At 43.5% G+C, this 18,532-nt stretch overlaps 1 protein-coding gene across 1 annotated transcript in view; it reads right to left on the reverse strand.

The window, feature by feature from the left end:
• Positions 1-18,532, reverse strand: part of SLC41A2 (solute carrier family 41 member 2) — a 402,292-nt gene that overhangs the window by 21,226 nt on the left and 362,534 nt on the right. The window contains exon 10 of the mRNA XM_085653261.1: positions 9,538-9,686. Within this exon, the coding sequence (XP_085509387.1) occupies positions 9,538-9,686 (149 nt within the window). The remainder of the gene's footprint in view (positions 1-9,537; positions 9,687-18,532) is intronic.

An 18,532-nucleotide genomic window follows, 5' to 3' on the forward strand; every position in this document is an offset into this window, starting at 1 on the left:
TACATTTTTAACAAGTCAAAAAAATCTGATTTAACAGTCGACGAGGATCACTATGCACACATGCAGTGGGCGTAGTACTTTCTCGTTTTGTGATTTAAGGGGCTTGCTTAGTATGTGATGCACACTTATTCAAGTGGTGCACCTCACACTAATCCAGGCAACCCTTATGGTGGTTTTAGTGGTCTTTGATAACCATAGAAACCTGTCAAAGTTGTAGCTGTGGAAAGTAGCCTTCAGGCTTAACTTGAACGAGTGTTAAGCAGCTTGTTTCACCAGTTTAATCTATAGTGTAAGTTAGATGAAAAGAAACCACACGGTGTTGAGCAAAAATAAGTCTATTTATCACAACACCATATCCCTATTAAATTGGTATATCTCCTACACGGATATATCAACACAATACACAAAAATACTTCAAAGCTACCTGATAAGTAGCAGAAAATACCATGGTCTCCAGGTGGAGACCATACCCTCTAGTAAGAAAGAGGAATGCGAACTGCATCAGGGGACGGGACTTGGACCTGAAGATCCAAAAGAGATGGGGACACAAGGAACCACCCAAGGTACGTACCCAGGAACCCCACGGAGGCTGTGTGGAGAGTGGAAACACAGCTGTGTGTCCAATAGAAATCAATAGGGAAGTCGCAGTTGCAGTTTTAAAGGACCCTTCCTGGAGGACCCCGAAGGAACCCTTTGGAAGACAGAAAGTTGGAGAGCTACCCCAGCATTGGATGTACTAGAAACCAGGTTACCTACACCAGGGAACCCAGGTGCATAGGGGTGAAGTGACGTTGGAGCCTGCAGTAGACAACAATGAGAGATTTTGAAGTTGCCTCTGGAGAAGATGTTGAAGGAGTCCGGTGGAATCCAAGGGTAGATTCTGGAAGTGAAGAACCTGCTAACAGAGGGAACAGAGTCTATGCTACTCGGAGGTGACCGGGAGGCACGGAGACATAATGCACACCGATGTCTGGAGGTTTTGAAGAGTCAACAGTGACCTTGTCGCTGCAGCTGTGAGGACTAGGCGACAATGAGGAAGACCAGGAGCCATGCATAAGGCTGTCCCATGTCGGATGTCAGTGACTAGGTGGTCGGTGTCCAACAAGCCTTGGTAACCGCAACTGGTGTGGAAGACTAAGAAGGAGCAACGTTGGGACCAGCAAGTTCAATGGGACTCACCAACAGCAGGAAAGTTAGAGCAGGCCCGAGCAAACAGGGGAGCCCACTAACGCAGTAAAAGACCCTCGGGAGAACCCACAGGCCGAAGGTGCAGAAGTTGCAGGAAGACCTCGAGCAGCTCACCAAAGATGAATGCCCACAGTGCAGAGGATGTGGTGAGGACGCTGATCTTGGAGGAAAGAGATACTGGAGGCGGGAGCTTCTTGTAGCCCGAAGATCTCTGGAGTGCAGAGCCAACAAGTCTTGGCAATGGAAAGGCAACTTGCTGCACAAGGGTTTGGCCCCAGCGGCTCTGACAAAGGATACTGGCCTCAAAATTGCAGGAAGGACAAGTCAGGCCTCAAGAGAGTTGCAGAACCACCATCTGTGTTGCTGACCCTTAGGAAGCCTGTAAGACGACAGGAACAGCAGACCGGTCTGCTTTGTTGTGGTGCCTGCAGATGCAGGGGAGTGACTCCTTCACTCCAAGGGAAATTTCTTCTGGTGTCCTTGATGCCTACAGGTCTGTTGAAGAACCTGGAAGAAGCACAGATGACGAAGAAGACTTGAAGAAAAGCGAGACCAGGAACAGCAGGAGTTTTCCTTGGTGCAGTCTTGGTTCCGGTAGAAGTCCAATGAAGTCAAAGTGTCCAGATGATTGATGAGCAACATAGTTTCTGGGTTGAGTCTTGTCCCACGATGAATCTAAGGACCCACCCAAAGGTGAGCCCTTAAGTACCCTAAGGAAAGGGTTGGAGCAACTGGGGGGGTCCCTCCCAGAGAAGGGGCTGGACAGCGAGGAGGAGACTCCCATGTCTTTTGTCCAGTTTCGCACCAGAGGGGGAGCCAAGGGCTACCTGAACTGGCTCAAATTGGAGCTTGCAAGAAGGGCACCAAATGAGCCCTTCGAAGCAGTCTGGTGGTGCTGGCAAGCACCCCACCCTAGCCCAATACACTAAGTCCTGTCTGGGAGGTGGTGACACCTCCCTGTGACAGGAAACCTATTGTTCTACCTTCTCCTGCTCAAGCTTGGCTCAGCTGCAGGAAGGCAGAATCGTGTCTGTGGTCGGCAGCGGCACTATCTTGCTTAGACCCTGAAAGGCTGTTCCTGGGAGTACAGGGGTGTCCCCTAAGGAGCCCCCCAGTACATGGGATCATACTTCCAACACTGGAAACGGTGTTGGGGTAGGATTCCAAAATGTTTGATACCAAACATGACCGGGTTCTGGGTAGCCACTATACAGTTATACATCTCATAATGCCTGATGTCTACTATAAGTCTAAAGATGGCTGAGCACATTTACAAAGCCTGGAAAATCATCTCCAGGGTAAGTAGGAGCGTCCTGCTCACGAACGGGCGCCCTCACATTTATAACCAATCACCCTGCCCTCAGGACTGAAGAGCCTGCCATTGGGATGACTTATCGGTTTAAAGTGTAGTGACCTCAGATATAAGGAAACTTGTATCTGTCGTGAGAGATGCAAGAACCAACTCACACAGGCTGCAATGGCAGGCCTGTAGTCACAGTTTAAGTGGACTCCTATGGGTGGCACAATACATGCTGCAGCCCATGGGAGGACTCTGGTGTACCTATGCCCTGGGTACCTTAGTACCATATTCTAGGGACTTACAAGAGTACACCAGTAGCCAATTATGGAGGTACCAAAGCACCTGCCATGTCAATTTAGGGGAGAAAGCACAGTGGTCGGGGTCCTGATTAGCAGGATCCCAACAGTCTAGGTAAAAAATTTTAAAAAAACACTGACACCATGCAAAAAGTGGGGATAACCATGCTAGAAAGATTCTACCCTCCTACAGCGATACACTGTGATTATTCGCTAAGAAGTCCTATGCGATGAGAATTACATTTTATGACAGTATGTTTTTTATATTTATATTTACTGATTTTTAATATTTTATCTTGATGTTTTACTGTACACTTTGATGGTTATGGCACCCGAAAAAAGTACTTTGATAATGATGAACACACTTTTGTTAATGGAGACGTTTTACTACATATAGTTTGGCATCATGCTCACATGGAGAGATTATTGCTCTCAGATATGCAGGCTTCATGTCTTCGTTGCATTGTATATGTTCGCTGCATGTCAATAAAAGTGATTTAAACTTAAAATTGATAATGCAGGCAAGTTCACATTCCCTACTAAACACAAAGCTACATGGAATCCCACAGGCAGCTGACAGACTATCTCTACAAAGGAGATCCTAACTTGTCACCATGTCCTACCACTGAGTTTGGCCGTCTAAGATCAGCTTAACAAATTCTGAAGATATACATCTCTAGAATTATACCTGACATCCGGTATTCCCTACTACAAAGAAAACCACAAAAGCTCCACAATATGAACCCGATTACTAGGTGAAACTCCAAAATTCCGCTCCACTCGATCACAAGTGTTCTGGCACCTGGAATTACCAGATGCAGAAAAAACAGACCAGATTTTAACAGTCAGAAAAATCCAGTTGGTAAAATTGTTGTGAGGAAAGGACGCATTGCAGCCAAACCACTTCTCCAGCCTCTGCTAGACCCTCAGCAATGGCACAGTGGGAGCATGCAAGCCACCTTGCCCCCGCCAGGTCATTGTCTCTCCTTCCTTCCCTCATCCTTGCCAGCCCATCCCACATCCACCCACCCCAGTGCACATTTAACACCAGCTCAAAGCAGGTGGTAAATGTGAGTGTTCATTCCCATGGAAGAGGCAACACGGTGTGAAATTCTGCGGAGTAAATCTGGATCTGCACTGTTCTAACCATTCAATGGGGATTAACTCATAATTGCAGGAATTCCATAAGGAAACTTCATGCTTATCAATAATTGTGACCACCTGGAATTTCCTCACTGAATTTCACGACTCGTAATCTGGCCCTATGTTGTGCCTGTTGAGGTTTCTGCAGCTGCAGACTAGCCCAAACACTGTACATATAATTGAAGATCATAGAGGGAACATATTGGTCTTCTACAGTGGTCATCAATGTGACGTCTAAAAATCTCAAATCTCATCTCTGGAATACTAATATGACCTTGAACAGACAAATGCTCCTCCGCTGGTAAAGCCAGGATGGAGTGCATAGCAATCATAGTTGTTGTTTTGGGGTATAGTGTTCCACATTTTAAATTGATCACCGACCCAGAAGCCCACTTATGACATCCTCTGTAGGGTCTCCCTTCACAAGAAAAGTGATGAGTTGCGAGACATACTATTCAGAAACAGAGAACAAGTTGAGACGCCACGGAAGGCGAGCATTCCCTCCTCAGGCAGCAGTCCTACAAATATAGGAGATATTTACACCAAGATACTTTTGTAAGACTGTAATGCTGTTCTGACTTGACATGTTGGTCTTAATATGGGAAATACACAAGACCTTTCTGGTAGCTTTGTAGTAAGCTCTATGCAATAAATTAAAACACAACGAAATTGAAAGGGTTTAAGACAGTCCCATTATATTTTCTCAAGGTATCCAAAAAAAATGGTAGATCCTTCAGCTGTCCTGATCCACCAATTCATCTTCATTTGTAAGAGTTGTGTTTCTTAATTTTGCATCAATCATTACCATTTCCTAAGCCGTAATACAAAAGTATGGGTATCATCGATTTTTAAATGAACATTTGAAAATTATACATGCAGCTGGTCATCCAAAAACAATGTACACCGCATCATGGCACCTCATCAGCTCACTGATTAATGGGGCAATATAATAACATTTTAGACTACCGATCCAAACAAGTGAGACTATCATGTTCCGTAGTTTCCAAGAGACAGGAGGTGAAGTTAAGGGAGTAAATTAAGTGGCTGTGGAAGGTGATTCAGATGGGACCAGGATTGTAGCCAGATGAGGACCTAGACACTGAAAAGGAGCATTTCGAGATAGGAAGACAACTATCCAGTCAATGCACTACTGATTTAAAAGGAAAGTAATTAGCTAGGTGGGATGGTTAATCATGACAAACGCTGCTGTGAAACATCAATGACCCAAAGGATAGAGCTTACAGTGGTCTGTGATTTTGTGGTGGTTACAATGGACTTTGGCCAGGGGGAGCTTTGAACACTCTCTGGGAACACTATTGGCAGAGTGGAGATGGGAAAATCCATAGTGTAAGCCCTTACAATGGTTGGGTGAAATACAATAGGTTATAGAACAGATTTATAGCAGTGTATGTAGATGCCAGAGAGGACAGCGAGAATAAATACAAAAATACACTGGGGGACACAAGGGTTGATGATTTGCAGCATAATTTATCAGAAAGAGTTAAAGAGGACTGAAGGTTGGTTAACAGACAGGGGTGTGAGGATATGTTTGGTAGAGGATGGCAAAGTGGGATGAGGAGTAGTGAAGAGGAAGATGGTTGTGGAGATTTTGCAAAAGGCAACTTCTTGAGCTACTCTGAATAAGACTTTGAAGTTGTACAGGGAAGCAAAGTTCCAGAGTGAGTTGATGGGTAGGTCGGGGTGATGAGATAAAATCATTTGGTACCCACCAAATACCTTAGAACGGACATCAAAGTGCAGTGCTAAAGTCTTTGAAATACTCTAAATAAATGAGGAAAGGTGGAATTTGAGGGTAAATGATCTAATCTGTTGCACAGTTTTTTGGGGTACTCCATTAATATGTTGGGAACTAATTAACAATTATCCAATGTACACAAAAATGTGTTGATATAAAAAACCTAGGAGTTTACAAAATCTCACGAGAAACCAAGAGATTTACCCCTGGAAAGCAGCCTTTGAAGCCAGAATTCTTACTGATCTTAATAAAAAAGCCGAAAACGTTCCTGTTCAACTTTCATTGAATTTATTGCACATTCCTCTCCCATAATCAGTGTATCTTCACTTGAAGTACTCATCTCTACCCTTCATTCTCACCTCTATTTCATTTGTCATACTGCTTCTTTACTAACCGTGTCCTCTCCTTCCCCACCTCTGCTGACATACCGCCAACTAAGACGAAGCAGCATAATCACTTCAATAACGACCCCCGACATCTCTTGGACCCAATCCTAAAATACAAACCTAATTTCACTTGACTTTCTACAAATACCCACCTATGCCAATAATGATCAATTCACTATCTCACAATTCTCTCACAATTCTTTCCACCAGCTCTTTACCAAATCTGCTGTCAACATATGTTCAGCTGATTTTACCGCAGTAATAATAATTAAAAAAAACACATGCATTGGTAAAGCCAATAGGTTTTGCCTATGCGAGATCTATTGTCTTTGTCAATGTTTTTTGTTCATGTTGCAGATGACTATAATAAAGATGTGACGTAACAGAAAGAGCTGCTAACTTGGGGAACCAGGTTCAAGACTCTGCATCAGCTCAACATCCTGTGATCCTGGGCAAATCATGTAATCTCCCCAGTGCCATAAAAAAATGTCTTTGTGCAATATAAGTGGTGCACTTAAACAGCACTGAAATACTTAACAGAACTTAAGTGTTTTTTTATAAAAGCTGCCCATACTATGAAAAATGTGACCCGTACACTTTTAAGGTGTGCCAGTGTCCTAGGTGAGGAGTAGAGCAAGCCTGCGAGGGAGGACGCCCGTGAGGGGAGCGAGGAAGGGTCAGGAAGCACAGCAGTGGAGGAGGTGGTGCTCGGACTGTGCTACAGGGAACACTGGGATGGTAGTCATTTGCTGGGGAGCTGGGAGATATCGACCATAGCTTGTTCCGAGTTGGGGTAGTAGTAAAATATAGCAATAGTCAGAATTCAGTAGGCTTCCTAGACCCATCAACACCTGTACCACTGCACCTGGCTGCACCCTTCAAATCATGACCCTAGTGTCTGCAAGGCAATTGCACTTGAGACTGATTGTTTATTGCTGCACCATTCAAATCAGTGCCTGCAAGGTAATTACATTTGACTGTTGTTTAGTAGTAGAATATAGCAATAATCTGTGTTCATTGGGTTTCAGGGATCCTTTCGGCCCCTGTGCTACTGCACCATTCAAATCAGGACCCTGGTGCTTGTAAGTTAATTGCACTTCTGACTGCTTGTTTAGTAGTGAAATATAGCAATAATCAGAGTTCAGTGTGTTTCCTAGAGCTGTTAGAACCTATGCCACTGTACCTGCTGTACCATTCAAATCATGACCCAAGTGCCTGCAAGGTAAGTGCACTAGTGACTGCTTGTTTGGTAGTAAAATATAGCTTGAATAAGCGCTCAGTATTTTTCCTAAACCTCTTGGCCCCTGTTTCCACTTAACTGCTGTACCATTCAAATCATTACCCTAGTGCCTGCAAGGATAAATGAGGAAATCGTTTACATCAAGTAATATATTGTGTTCCGAATAAGGCACAGCTGGAGATGGAATACATAATTATTGTGTAGCTAAAAAACACAAAAGCTTTCATAAAAAGTGCCTTTAAACTCATCCAACTCTCCAAAACGAGTTGCCACATATGTCATAAATAAAGTAGATGCTTTACACATCAAAGTAAAAAGCAAGCATTGTTAAATTGTGTTACAATGTGGCTGCCTCTTTTCTGTGAAAATATCTTATGCTGTGCTTGAGACTGAATGGGCTATAAACAGTGTAAATTGCCCAAGATTCCCGTTAGGCTGAAGCGGAGAGTGAAATACGGTTTTGTACTTTGTTCCTAAAAATGCACTTTTAAAAATTAAAGGGACTTGCCAAAGAAGAGGAATTTTGCAAAACACTTGTTAAATATGAAAAGTTCTCTGCAAAAATGTATTTCATTCACATGCAGAACTGTTTCCTCTTAGTAGTACTAGTGCATCAGACTAAATCAGTGCGGTCCGAGGGCCCTCCTGAACTCTGCATGCAGCTCCCTGTTGAAAACAGGCAAGGATTTATTTACAAGTTTATAGATGTGAAAGAAAGCAAGTAATAAGGTTGTCCTGTAAACTTAACTTGCGGGCCAGCTTCATTTCTAAAAACATTTTGCAAAAACCTGTTAAATATGAAAAGTTTCCTACAGAAATTCCAAAAATGTATTTCATTCACATGCAGACCGGTTTCATCTTAATCAGTGCAAGTTTTTTTTTGTAATAGTTTTCAAACATGATTTTAGAAACGTTCATGCTTCCACCCACCCTGATAATGCCAATAGTGAACTTCATGCCCCACGAATGAGAGGCAAATATTTTGTGCAGCTAAAGAATGAGATACCTTTTGAGAATGCTATCCCTAAAATATATAAAAAAATTTAAAAGGGCACATGCAGGCTTAATGGAGAAAGTATTCTGCATTCCTCTTTCCCCTAAAAGCTCTCATTTTGAAGTCCGCCGAAAGCAAAATAAACAGCAGGCTCCCTCGAAGACACAGCTTGACATTTGACCTTGTTCTTTGAATGCATAGCAAATGTGACAAGATAAGAACAAGATTTACACATCTGTTCAGTACAGAAAATGAGTTGGTTGAAGAATACTGTGAACACAGCTTTGGCATGGGGAGGCACAAACTACAGTTGGGGAGCCTAAAGCAAATAAAGTCACTAAATAGAAATCTAGAAAACGTGAGGTGCAAACCACAAAGCCAATGGCAAGCAATGGGCGGAACACATTCCCAGATCAAATTTCTGAAACTTCCCAAGATATCTTTTGCATACCACACAGCTGAGCTGTCTGCTAGGCTGAGACCTAAAATGCTAAGCAAGTTCAATCTACATGTGGGTTTAAGGTGTACTTCTGCTGAGAATTTGGGTATATAAAGACCATTCCTCCTGTAAATATCATTCCAGGTGAACATTGGTAGGTGTAGAAATGTTGCTTTGTGAGTTACAAACCATTTTCTATTCAAAAGCTACTTGATTCTACCATAGTTCTCCAACTATAAAAGGGCAATGGTCACTGCACTTAGTCATGGTAGGGCCACATACCCAAAGCCAGATATTTGGCACCCAAAGTTGATATCATGCACAATACTAAAGTGATGATTATGATAACTGAAGTGCAGTGGTTCTCTATGCCGAGTTAAAATAAAAACTGAAGCAAGTATGCTGGTGGGACAGGCAGATAATCTACTAATTGTATGTAGGCAATCACGTTTCTAGCCAGAGACTTGTGATCAAGAGTTGCAAGCATCAGCTTTTACCATGAATACAACAGTACAGCTAAGAGAAAGTAAAAGCTCTCGTCTTTCTTACTCATAAAGGAGAGCAGTGTTAGTAAACAGAACAATTATTTACAAGGTACTATTTTCTTTCCATTGTTTCACTATTTAAATGCTCAAGTTAAAAAATAACTCGAGCATTCTGGTGCATCAAACTCATGTTTCAAGAGGAATCTTCCATGAGAATTCACTGGGATGTCAAAACCTGGCCTGTATATCCAATTTCCTGTAAAATGCACATGCACATTACAAGTCAAAGTTACAAAATCCATTTCCTTACCTGTAGAAGAGCAGCAAACAAGAATACTGCTATAAATATTGGGGTCAAGGAAGTATGACCACTTTTCATTAAATGAATGGTGTATAAAAATATTAAATGTCCAGGTATAACCAATAGCAACAGAACTTGAGCTGATTTGTTGTTTACACCTGTAAAATAAAAACAGAGGTTCTCAGACTGACATTCGCTTTGGGGTCAAGAAAATAAGGCTGGTTTTAGTGAAACTCATGCATGCAAACAATTTAATTGTACTCTTGTTAAGAATTGTTCATGGGTCCATCTACAAGGTGAAGAGGCAGGCTGAAATATTAGAGGTAACTAACCTTTACTTGGGTTGGTGTATTTAAAAATCATATTTTGATAAGTGAATGCTCATATCAGAATAGGTCCAAAAATTAACAGCATGATTTTTAAAATGTGTGTGTAAGTTTTAACCGTGATTCACTCTTTCTCTATTATTAATTAGAAACAATGTAAATAAAAAGTAATGTAAACATCCATATATACCCATTCTTTAGTAAAATAAGTTATCTGTAAAAACAAACAAACTAGCCAAGACAATGTTTTTTTAATATCCAATAATCAAATTATAACCCATTTGGGCTCCATCTAACACTAAAGATATAAGCTGCTTTTACAGTCGCTATATCAGAAGACTTCCATAGTGGGTGATACTATATTCTACTTTGAAGAACTCATGTGGGACAGCTCAATATAGTAAACTACATGGCTTTACACATAAGCACAGAAGTGACAGTCTTTAACATCTAGGAAGCCAATACCATGTCCCACAGTTAGCTAAATAACACAAAAAGGTGTGAAGGTGACCTTTTTAATCACAAGTAAGACACTTATCCTTTGAATGTATTTTTGCTTAAGAATTTCACAATCACAATTGTTTTTTCACCAGCAGGGTATAACATATGTCTTAGGAAATGCAACTGACCTGTAACAGGAAATAAACCTAACACTGAAACAGGTTGATAAATTAGATATGCAGGATCCACTTTTCAATTGTCTTGGTTTTAAAATATTGCAGGGAGGCGTGAATATTGTCAACTTACACCTCCCCCCGCCCCCCATTTTCAATCTGATCTTAAGTTGACATTAGTTTAAAGACAATGAGTATATGCAACATCTCCACAACAACCCGAAAAACCAAAAACTATAGAGCCAAAGGGAAATAATAACCTTCAAGCATAGGTCGTTACTTCGACCATTGTAGGAACAGGGCAAATAAAAAAACTGCAGGATACTACGTATGGTAAACCGTGACTATTGCCTGCATTTTAAACATTGCGTTATTGCACAAACTTGATTATTTGCACTGAAACTGATTTTTAAAACTTTACAATACTTGATAACTTCTCAGGACAATAGTAGTGGCTTTCTCGCTCGACCCCCGCGGTACCCGGATGTTAGTCGGGACCGCTTTGCACAGGGGTTGACGCTCTAGTTTTTCCTCCCCCACCACTATTTCTATTGCGCTGGAGCGACTGTGCCGCCGGCACGCCAAAGGCAAGTCCGTCTGCACCCGTCGGCGCCCGAACAGCGCCAGAACCCCTGGTCAAATTCTGCCCCAAACATACAGTAGGAACCAATTGCTCGAACTGGGAAGAAGTACATGTATACCACATAACATATCTCTACAAAATTTGCACGGGACAGAGGCCTTTTGCTCTAAATGCTCCTTTCGAATTTATCCTGACACCAATAGGACAGGGAAAGGGCTGGAAACTAGAAAGCCTGGAGCTCACAGAGACAGAGGAAAGGGGTGTAGGCTTAATGACATGAATGGGACCGCTAGAGACCTTAAGGCAACACAAAAGGTGTTTGTTAAGTCTCTCCTGCTTAACGCCCGCAATGTAGTTAAACATAAATATCAGCTGGAAGATTTAATTCAACTTTCCACCGCAGACATGGTTTTTGTGACCGAAACCTGGACAGATAGTACATCATGTCCAGACTGGAACACTGCCTTAGCAACAGGCTACGCTCTCTTTTCGCAAGACAGGGAGAAAGGTACAGGGGGGGGGGGGGGTGGGCCATAGCAATTATTGATCACGACTATCTAAACATGCGCGTTGAGCCTAATTCTGTTCTCCCTGCAGAAGCACTGCCTTTTTGTGTAAAGTTAAACAACCTCTCGACGTTCCAGGGGATACTAATATATCGCCCACCCGGACCCAAAGCGCCCTTTTCTCAAGCACTTTTGACGCTTTTGGAGTCATGTACTGATTCTCACTCCCTTACAATTCTAGGTGATTTTAACTATCACCTAGAATCCAAAAACAACTCGGATACAATTAGACTGCTGGATAATCTTGAGGCTTTTAACTTAAATCAACTCATAACTGAATCTACTCATCAGGCTGGACACACGCTAGATGGTATTTTTACAAGCAATCCTGATATTAATCTGACTAATATGTTAGCCCTACCGTGGAGAGATTATAAGGCTATTCATTTTAATATTAAAGTCACACAGCCATACCTCTGTACACAGATTAAGTCATCCAAGGTACAAATTAGGCACTGGAATAAAGTCAAGGGCAGCGACCTTGAGTGGACCCGTGGTCACTTTCCTGCCACGTTAGGAAAGGACAATAATGCAGCAGCCTTGCAGTTTAACGACTGGCTACTGACAGCAGCCAAGCATGTTGCACCTAAAAAACTGGGGACGGCAAAGAGAGCCAAGATATCGTAACCGTGGTATACCCCAGAGCTCAAGTGTCTAAAAACTAATTGTAGGAGAGCCGAGCGTCTCTGGAGACAAGACTACAATAATCAAACGAAATTAACATATAACTTAGCTATTCAACAATATAAGGAGGCAATTATTGCAGCAAAAAAAAAAACTTTTTCACAACTCAAATAAAGGAGGCTGGTAACACTACCAAGGAATTATTCAAATCTGTCAACATGCTGGCTAAACCCCAGCTGGATAATGCCTTCAAGCCTGATCAAGTTATGTGTAATAAACTTGCTGTATTTTTCCAAGACAAGGTGCAAGGAATCTATAACAGCTTCCTAAGCTCTCCAGGGTTTCAGGATAAAAAAGAACAACTAACGGGTTCAACTCATTGTAGACTATCTTGTTTCCAGACAGTAACAAACGACGAAGTACAAAAACGTTTTCTTTCCATAAAAACTGGCTCACCCACAGATCCCTGTCCCCCTACTATTATGCATTTGGCTGCCCAGAAGATCTGTGTCAATGTCAACCCCCTTATTAACCAAGTTCTGGAATCAGGTTGCTATCCAGAAATTTGGAAAAAAGCATCTATTAGACCTCTCTTAAAGAAACCAAATCTGGACCCAACCGAACCAAAAAACTACCGCCCCATTGCCGGCCTACCAATAGTGGCTAAGATTTTGGAAAAATCACTAAATACAGTGCTGACTGATTACTTAGATGCCAACAATCTACTGGACACGTCACAGCATGGTTTCCGTTCATGCCATTCCACCGAATCAGCCCTGATCATTGCAACCGAAGAGATCCGCAGGGTGGTGGATGGGGGGGTAGGGAGGTCGTTGTGCTCCTAGATTTGTCGGCCGTGTTCGAAACCATGAACCACACGGTGTTGGTGCAGCGGCTGAGGAATGTGGGGGTGGAGGCCACTGCCCTGGCCTTCCTATCCTCCTTCCTGGAGGCAAGAGAGCAGAGGCTGTTCTGGGACGGCCCATAATCGGACAGCTTCCAACTTCCATGCGGCGTCCCACAGGGATCCGCCCTTTCCCCGACAATGTTTAACATTTACATCACCCGTTGGCTAAACTTGTCAGGAGGCACGGTTTTGCCCTGGTTTCTTATGCTGATGATTCTCAACTTGTCATCTCCATTACCAACCAGCCTGAGAACACAGCTGCCAGGTTCTATATTTGTCTCACTGAGATTATGACCTGATGAACCATAGCTTCCTGAAAATTAACACAGACAAAACAGAGGTGACTGAATTTGGTCCGGGCCAGCCCTTGTGGAATAAGTCCTGGTGACCAACTAAGGCCGGAGAATGCCCACGCCCTGTCACCAAGGTTAAGAACCTTGGGGTCATCTTCGATGATCAACTGAACTTCTGTGCCCAGGTAAACATCCTCACCTCCTCCTGCTTTTTTCTATTAAAAACCCTGAGAACTAATTTTTTCCAAACATCTCACAAGAGTTGTAAAAGACAGCGATGGTAGCACTCTTCTTATCCAAGTTATACTACTGCAATACCCTATTTATGGGCATTGACAAGTCCCAAATGAGAAAATTGCAATCTCTACAGAACGCCACAGCGGGACTACTTCTGGGTATACCCAGAGGACAGCCAGCTTGAGCAGGAATCAAATCACTTCACTGGCTTCCTGTCAAAAAGCGGGTGGAATTTAAGTCTTTATGCCTTGTGCACAAGGCAATATATGGCAGCGGTGCAGAGGACATTCAAAAACTGTTCCCACGTATATTCCTCCACGTGCTCTTAGATCTGCTAGTTTGGGTCTCATTAAGATCATAAAGACCAGACGGGCAAGATGGAGGGGGGGCAGGGAGATATCACAATGTGCGGCAAAGCTCTGGAATAAAATGCCTCTGGCCATGAAGCTCCAACCCAATTTGCAACTTTTCAGGAAGGGTCTGAAAACATGTCTGTTTACTTCCGCATAGGCTCCCGGTTAACACAGTATGTTATTCTTGCTCACACACCACAGCGCCAAGACGTCACAGCAATCAAGCGCTATATAAACATATAAACATAAACAAAGGATGCTCCTCTGTGTTAGAGGCTGTAAAACTATGATGAAGCATGCTAGTGTCTATAGGAGGGGTTTTCCTTCCTGTGGGTGCATTAGGACATAGAATAGATTTGGGTTTATAACTGAATGGAAACATAGTAAGTAGTTGATGTAAAAATATTTAGCACAGACCCACTCATATGTATGGTGAGTGATGGATAGTTGCACAATTGCACAATTCACTCATGAAAAATAAGAAGCCAGGGCTGCAAGTTCCAGGTGGCGAAGGGGAGTCCTTTCCCTAGTACTAGGTCAGAACTAAGGAAGATATGATTGGAAAAGGCTCAACTTGTCACTATGCAGTTGTCTTAGTGGTCCGCCAAATACAGCTGCCAGGATTCATGTGGAGCAGGGCACTTCACTATGCAGAATGGCAGAGGTCTCAGAAACGTCTGATCACCACAATTATAAGGTCTTGTTGATCAAGAAGGGCCGGCCATTTGGCCAACGGCTGTTACCTATCGTGAAGACCAAATCCAGGGTTTCCCTTATATAAAGAATTATTTTAGATTGTACTAATGAGAATTTGGGCTAGTTTGAGAATAGGGTCCTGAGGGTCAGGGCTAAACTGAGTCTGCTGCCTGCCTTCAATGAGGCTGCTTGGACGAGGCAATGATCCAGGACAGCAGTGGATCTTTTGCTGCTGCCAAAAAGCTGCCACCAGGGCCCAGGTCTTGAAAAGACATGATGGGTGGCATTAAGAGCAGTGAATCATGTCAGCATCCTGAAGAGGGTCAGGGAGTCTTCTGAAGATAAAGCCTGCCAGTTTCATCTGCTACCCTGCCGTCTTGAATGTGACACGAAAGGTTCCAGGTGGAAGGAGAAAGGAGAACGGAGAAAAAGGGTAGTAATCCAGATCATTCAGAGGAAACACCTCAAAACCAACAGACAACAAGTCAAATAGTTTTGGTAAACAGCTATAGCTAGTGGAGAAAAAAAAACAGAAAACTGAAGTCATCCAGAGGGAGTAACGATTGAAGAGGCATCCATATCAGCCGCCACACATTGATTATTTAGAGTTCCTTTTACACAACCGGATGGAAGTAACCTGGAAGAAAACAAAAGATGCATATAGCAAGAAACACCCACAAAGTGGTCAAAAATGTTTTCCCCAAAGTAAACTGTAGAGCGAATTTTTCAGAACTGTTAAAGACCTTTTAGGAAGAAGGTCAGCCTACCAGTAAAGCTAACGGAATGCACATTTACTTAATCAGGTGAGGAGTACTCATTACAATTTTTGTCAGCAGAGTAAATGTCTGACACATTTAGTGTCTAAGACAAGGCCGAACGCTTTGAGTCACACACGTGTATTACAGTACCTATACAGGTGTGTAATAGTACCTTTGAATGAATTTAAAATGCAACATTGTGTATCTGATATCTAGTTATGTTATGTGTGGTCATTTGTAGAGCACACAATGACCGAAAACTGGTGTCCTGGAGCTCAGAGTCCAGACAAGAGGGAGCACATAAATATGAAGTGGTTTCATCCAAGGTACATTCAACTTTTCAATAGTTTGCAAAAAAGGAGGAGATGAGTTTCAGAGGGAAACTGGAAAGGAATAGAGTTCAATAGCCTTACAAAGGAAAAATAAAGCTTGAACTCCTGATCTAGAGCCATTGAATTTTTGGCACCAGTAGAAGCCTGGCAGAGGAGCATTTCGGAGATTGCTGGTAGAGGAATGGAAGTTACACTTCTTTTGTAGATAGAATGGACCTTGCCCGTATGTGGCTTTAAAAACCAGGCACAGAGATTTGAACAAGACTTTTTTTTTTTTTTTCTTAGTGAAGAGAGTCTAAGGTCGAGGTTGCTGAAGAATGTTTGGGGTGAGGTAGAGCAAGTCTAGCTGCCATGTTTCGTAATTGCTGAAGTCCTTAAAGTAAGTAGACAGAGGCTTGTAGAAAATGAGTTGCAATAGTCCCATCAAGTGAGTAAAATGGACTAATTTGGTGCAAAGTCCTGGAGAGTTAGAGAAGAATTTTATGCAGAATTCTGAACAGTAAAAACAGATAGAAGCCCATTTTTTTCCAGAGTCTTATATAGTGCAAACTTGACCCAAAGGTATCAGAGCGCTTTACATACCACCAGTTGTGTTACAGACAGACACATTCATTTTATATATTTTTTGTTAGGCACGGGGTGATTAAGTGATTTGCCAGAATCACAGGATGTTGAACGTCCCTGCCGATACTCGAAGAAGAGGACTAAAGCCACCAAAAAGGAGGCGAAGGTAAGAAGCCCAACCTGAAAAGGTTGTCACAGGACGGGGAGGACAGGCGGGCGTTAAGGAATCTGCGGCTAGACTATGTCTCTACCAGATACATCGTTACCGAAGGTAAGTAACTTGTTCATCTGATAGACATCTAGCCGCAGACTCCTTAACTTAGAATAGATACCAAAGCCATACCCCTAGAGGAGGTGGGACTGCGACTGAACCCCACGAAGGTCCAGAGAGAACCTAGACGTTAATAACATGACCAAAAGAGTGTTGTCAACCAAAGGGCAAAACACAGTGGGGACAGAAGTGACAGCGCAGCCAACCACCAGACCCCTAAGCCCTGAAGAGAGCAGGGAATCAAGGGGAGGCGAGGGCACCACAGCCCATCCAGAATAACAAGAAAAACCCACATGTAGCGGGGATAAGAGAAAGAAACACCAAGCCAAAACGCTTGTGCCTGAATGAAAAAATGCCGAACTTCCAAAGAAGACCAAGAGGTATGAAGGATGCACAGTATCCAAGGTGTCGACAAGAAGTCAGAGCTAGCACCAGCCACATAACTCGAACAGCGTAAAACACTGTTAAACCTGCTCATGTAAAGATACGAAGGCAGCAGGATACTGACCCCCGCCCAGCACAGGCCGACATGGAAGAAAAACACACCCAGCAAAGAAACTGGTGTGAAAAGATAGTACAGCACCTCGCAGGAAGTAGAACTGAACTTTATGGCACGAAAAAGCCGCAGAATGCGGCAGTCGACAAGCCAACCCAAAGTACTGGTTAAGCGGTATGGTGGAGACAACGCATCGCGCCCTTACATGTACCACAGAAGTAGAGTACTGCGGAGGCCCTTGCCAGTCAGACGTGGAGAGAATTGAAAGGATGCCCCCACACAGCCTGAAAGACACTCATACGCGGCCAGGAGGAACACCAGGAAGCAACACAGCAGGAACAGCTGAGATGCGCCCAATAGCAAGAAGGAATCAGACCGCACAAGCCATGAGGAAGAACATGGCGCAGAAACAGCCTCAAGAAGATGCTGAAACCCGGCCAAACCCAGGCACTAGGGTATGCTCAAAAGCACTCGCAGTTATACAGAAAGTGGAACTAGGCCAGGCAATAAGCAACGTCTGCTGTCAGTCCGGAAGAGAGAGAACAGCCCCCTCGCAGGACAATTTAGAAGAAAAGACGAGCCTAACAAGGGAGTCCTTAGGACCAACTCACAGGTCCTAGATGCCAGGAAGAGCGGGGTTCAAGGAGAACCGGCTCCACGAGTCCGCCACATTTAAGAATGCTAGTGCAACGTAGAATTCCCTGTGCGAAAGCAGTGGGGATGTGGAGAAAACTGAGAGATCCACGGCAACTCCCTACTTGGGAGAAACAACCCAGAAGGGGCTGGCACCAAAAGACGGACCATAGGACAAAAGCATGATGCCAGGCCATGCGAGGTAGAAACCACACAACATACACCTGGTCCCCAGAGTCCAAGCACGACAGAGCGATGCGACCTTGCGGGATGCAGTAAAAGGAGGTATATGAGCCCCAGAGGTATACCCATAATGAAAACTCCACAGGAGCGTACGAAGGCAAAGGCAGACACCTGCCACCAGCCAATACCCCACATAGGGCAAGGGTCAACCCCTGGCAAGAAGCGGGTCCTCTTGGCAAAACAGACAGTCAGAGGACTTGAAAACAAAAACAACCCAGCCATACGGCTACACAGACAATACAGAGGCACCAACCTGCCACTGATAAAAACTGGTCTGTAAAGACCGCAACAAAGAAGAAAAGTCAGTCAGTGGCACGGCAGAATTACGGTAGCCCCGACAGAAGCCTGGAGATCGCCGAGTCAGTGTAGGACCCAAAAAGGTCTATTCCATTAAACGGCATGTCTTGGAGGCTCTCCTGAATATTATCAGGGAAGCGACTGTCACGCATCCAGGCATGACTGCGCAAAGCCACCGAACGTGCAAGAGCACGGCCCACAGAGTCTGTGG

The sequence above is a fragment of the Triturus cristatus genome, chromosome 4_1 (genome assembly GCF_964204655.1).
Source record: "Triturus cristatus chromosome 4_1, aTriCri1.1, whole genome shotgun sequence".
In the NCBI taxonomy this organism is placed as follows: Eukaryota; Metazoa; Chordata; class Amphibia; order Caudata; family Salamandridae; genus Triturus; species Triturus cristatus.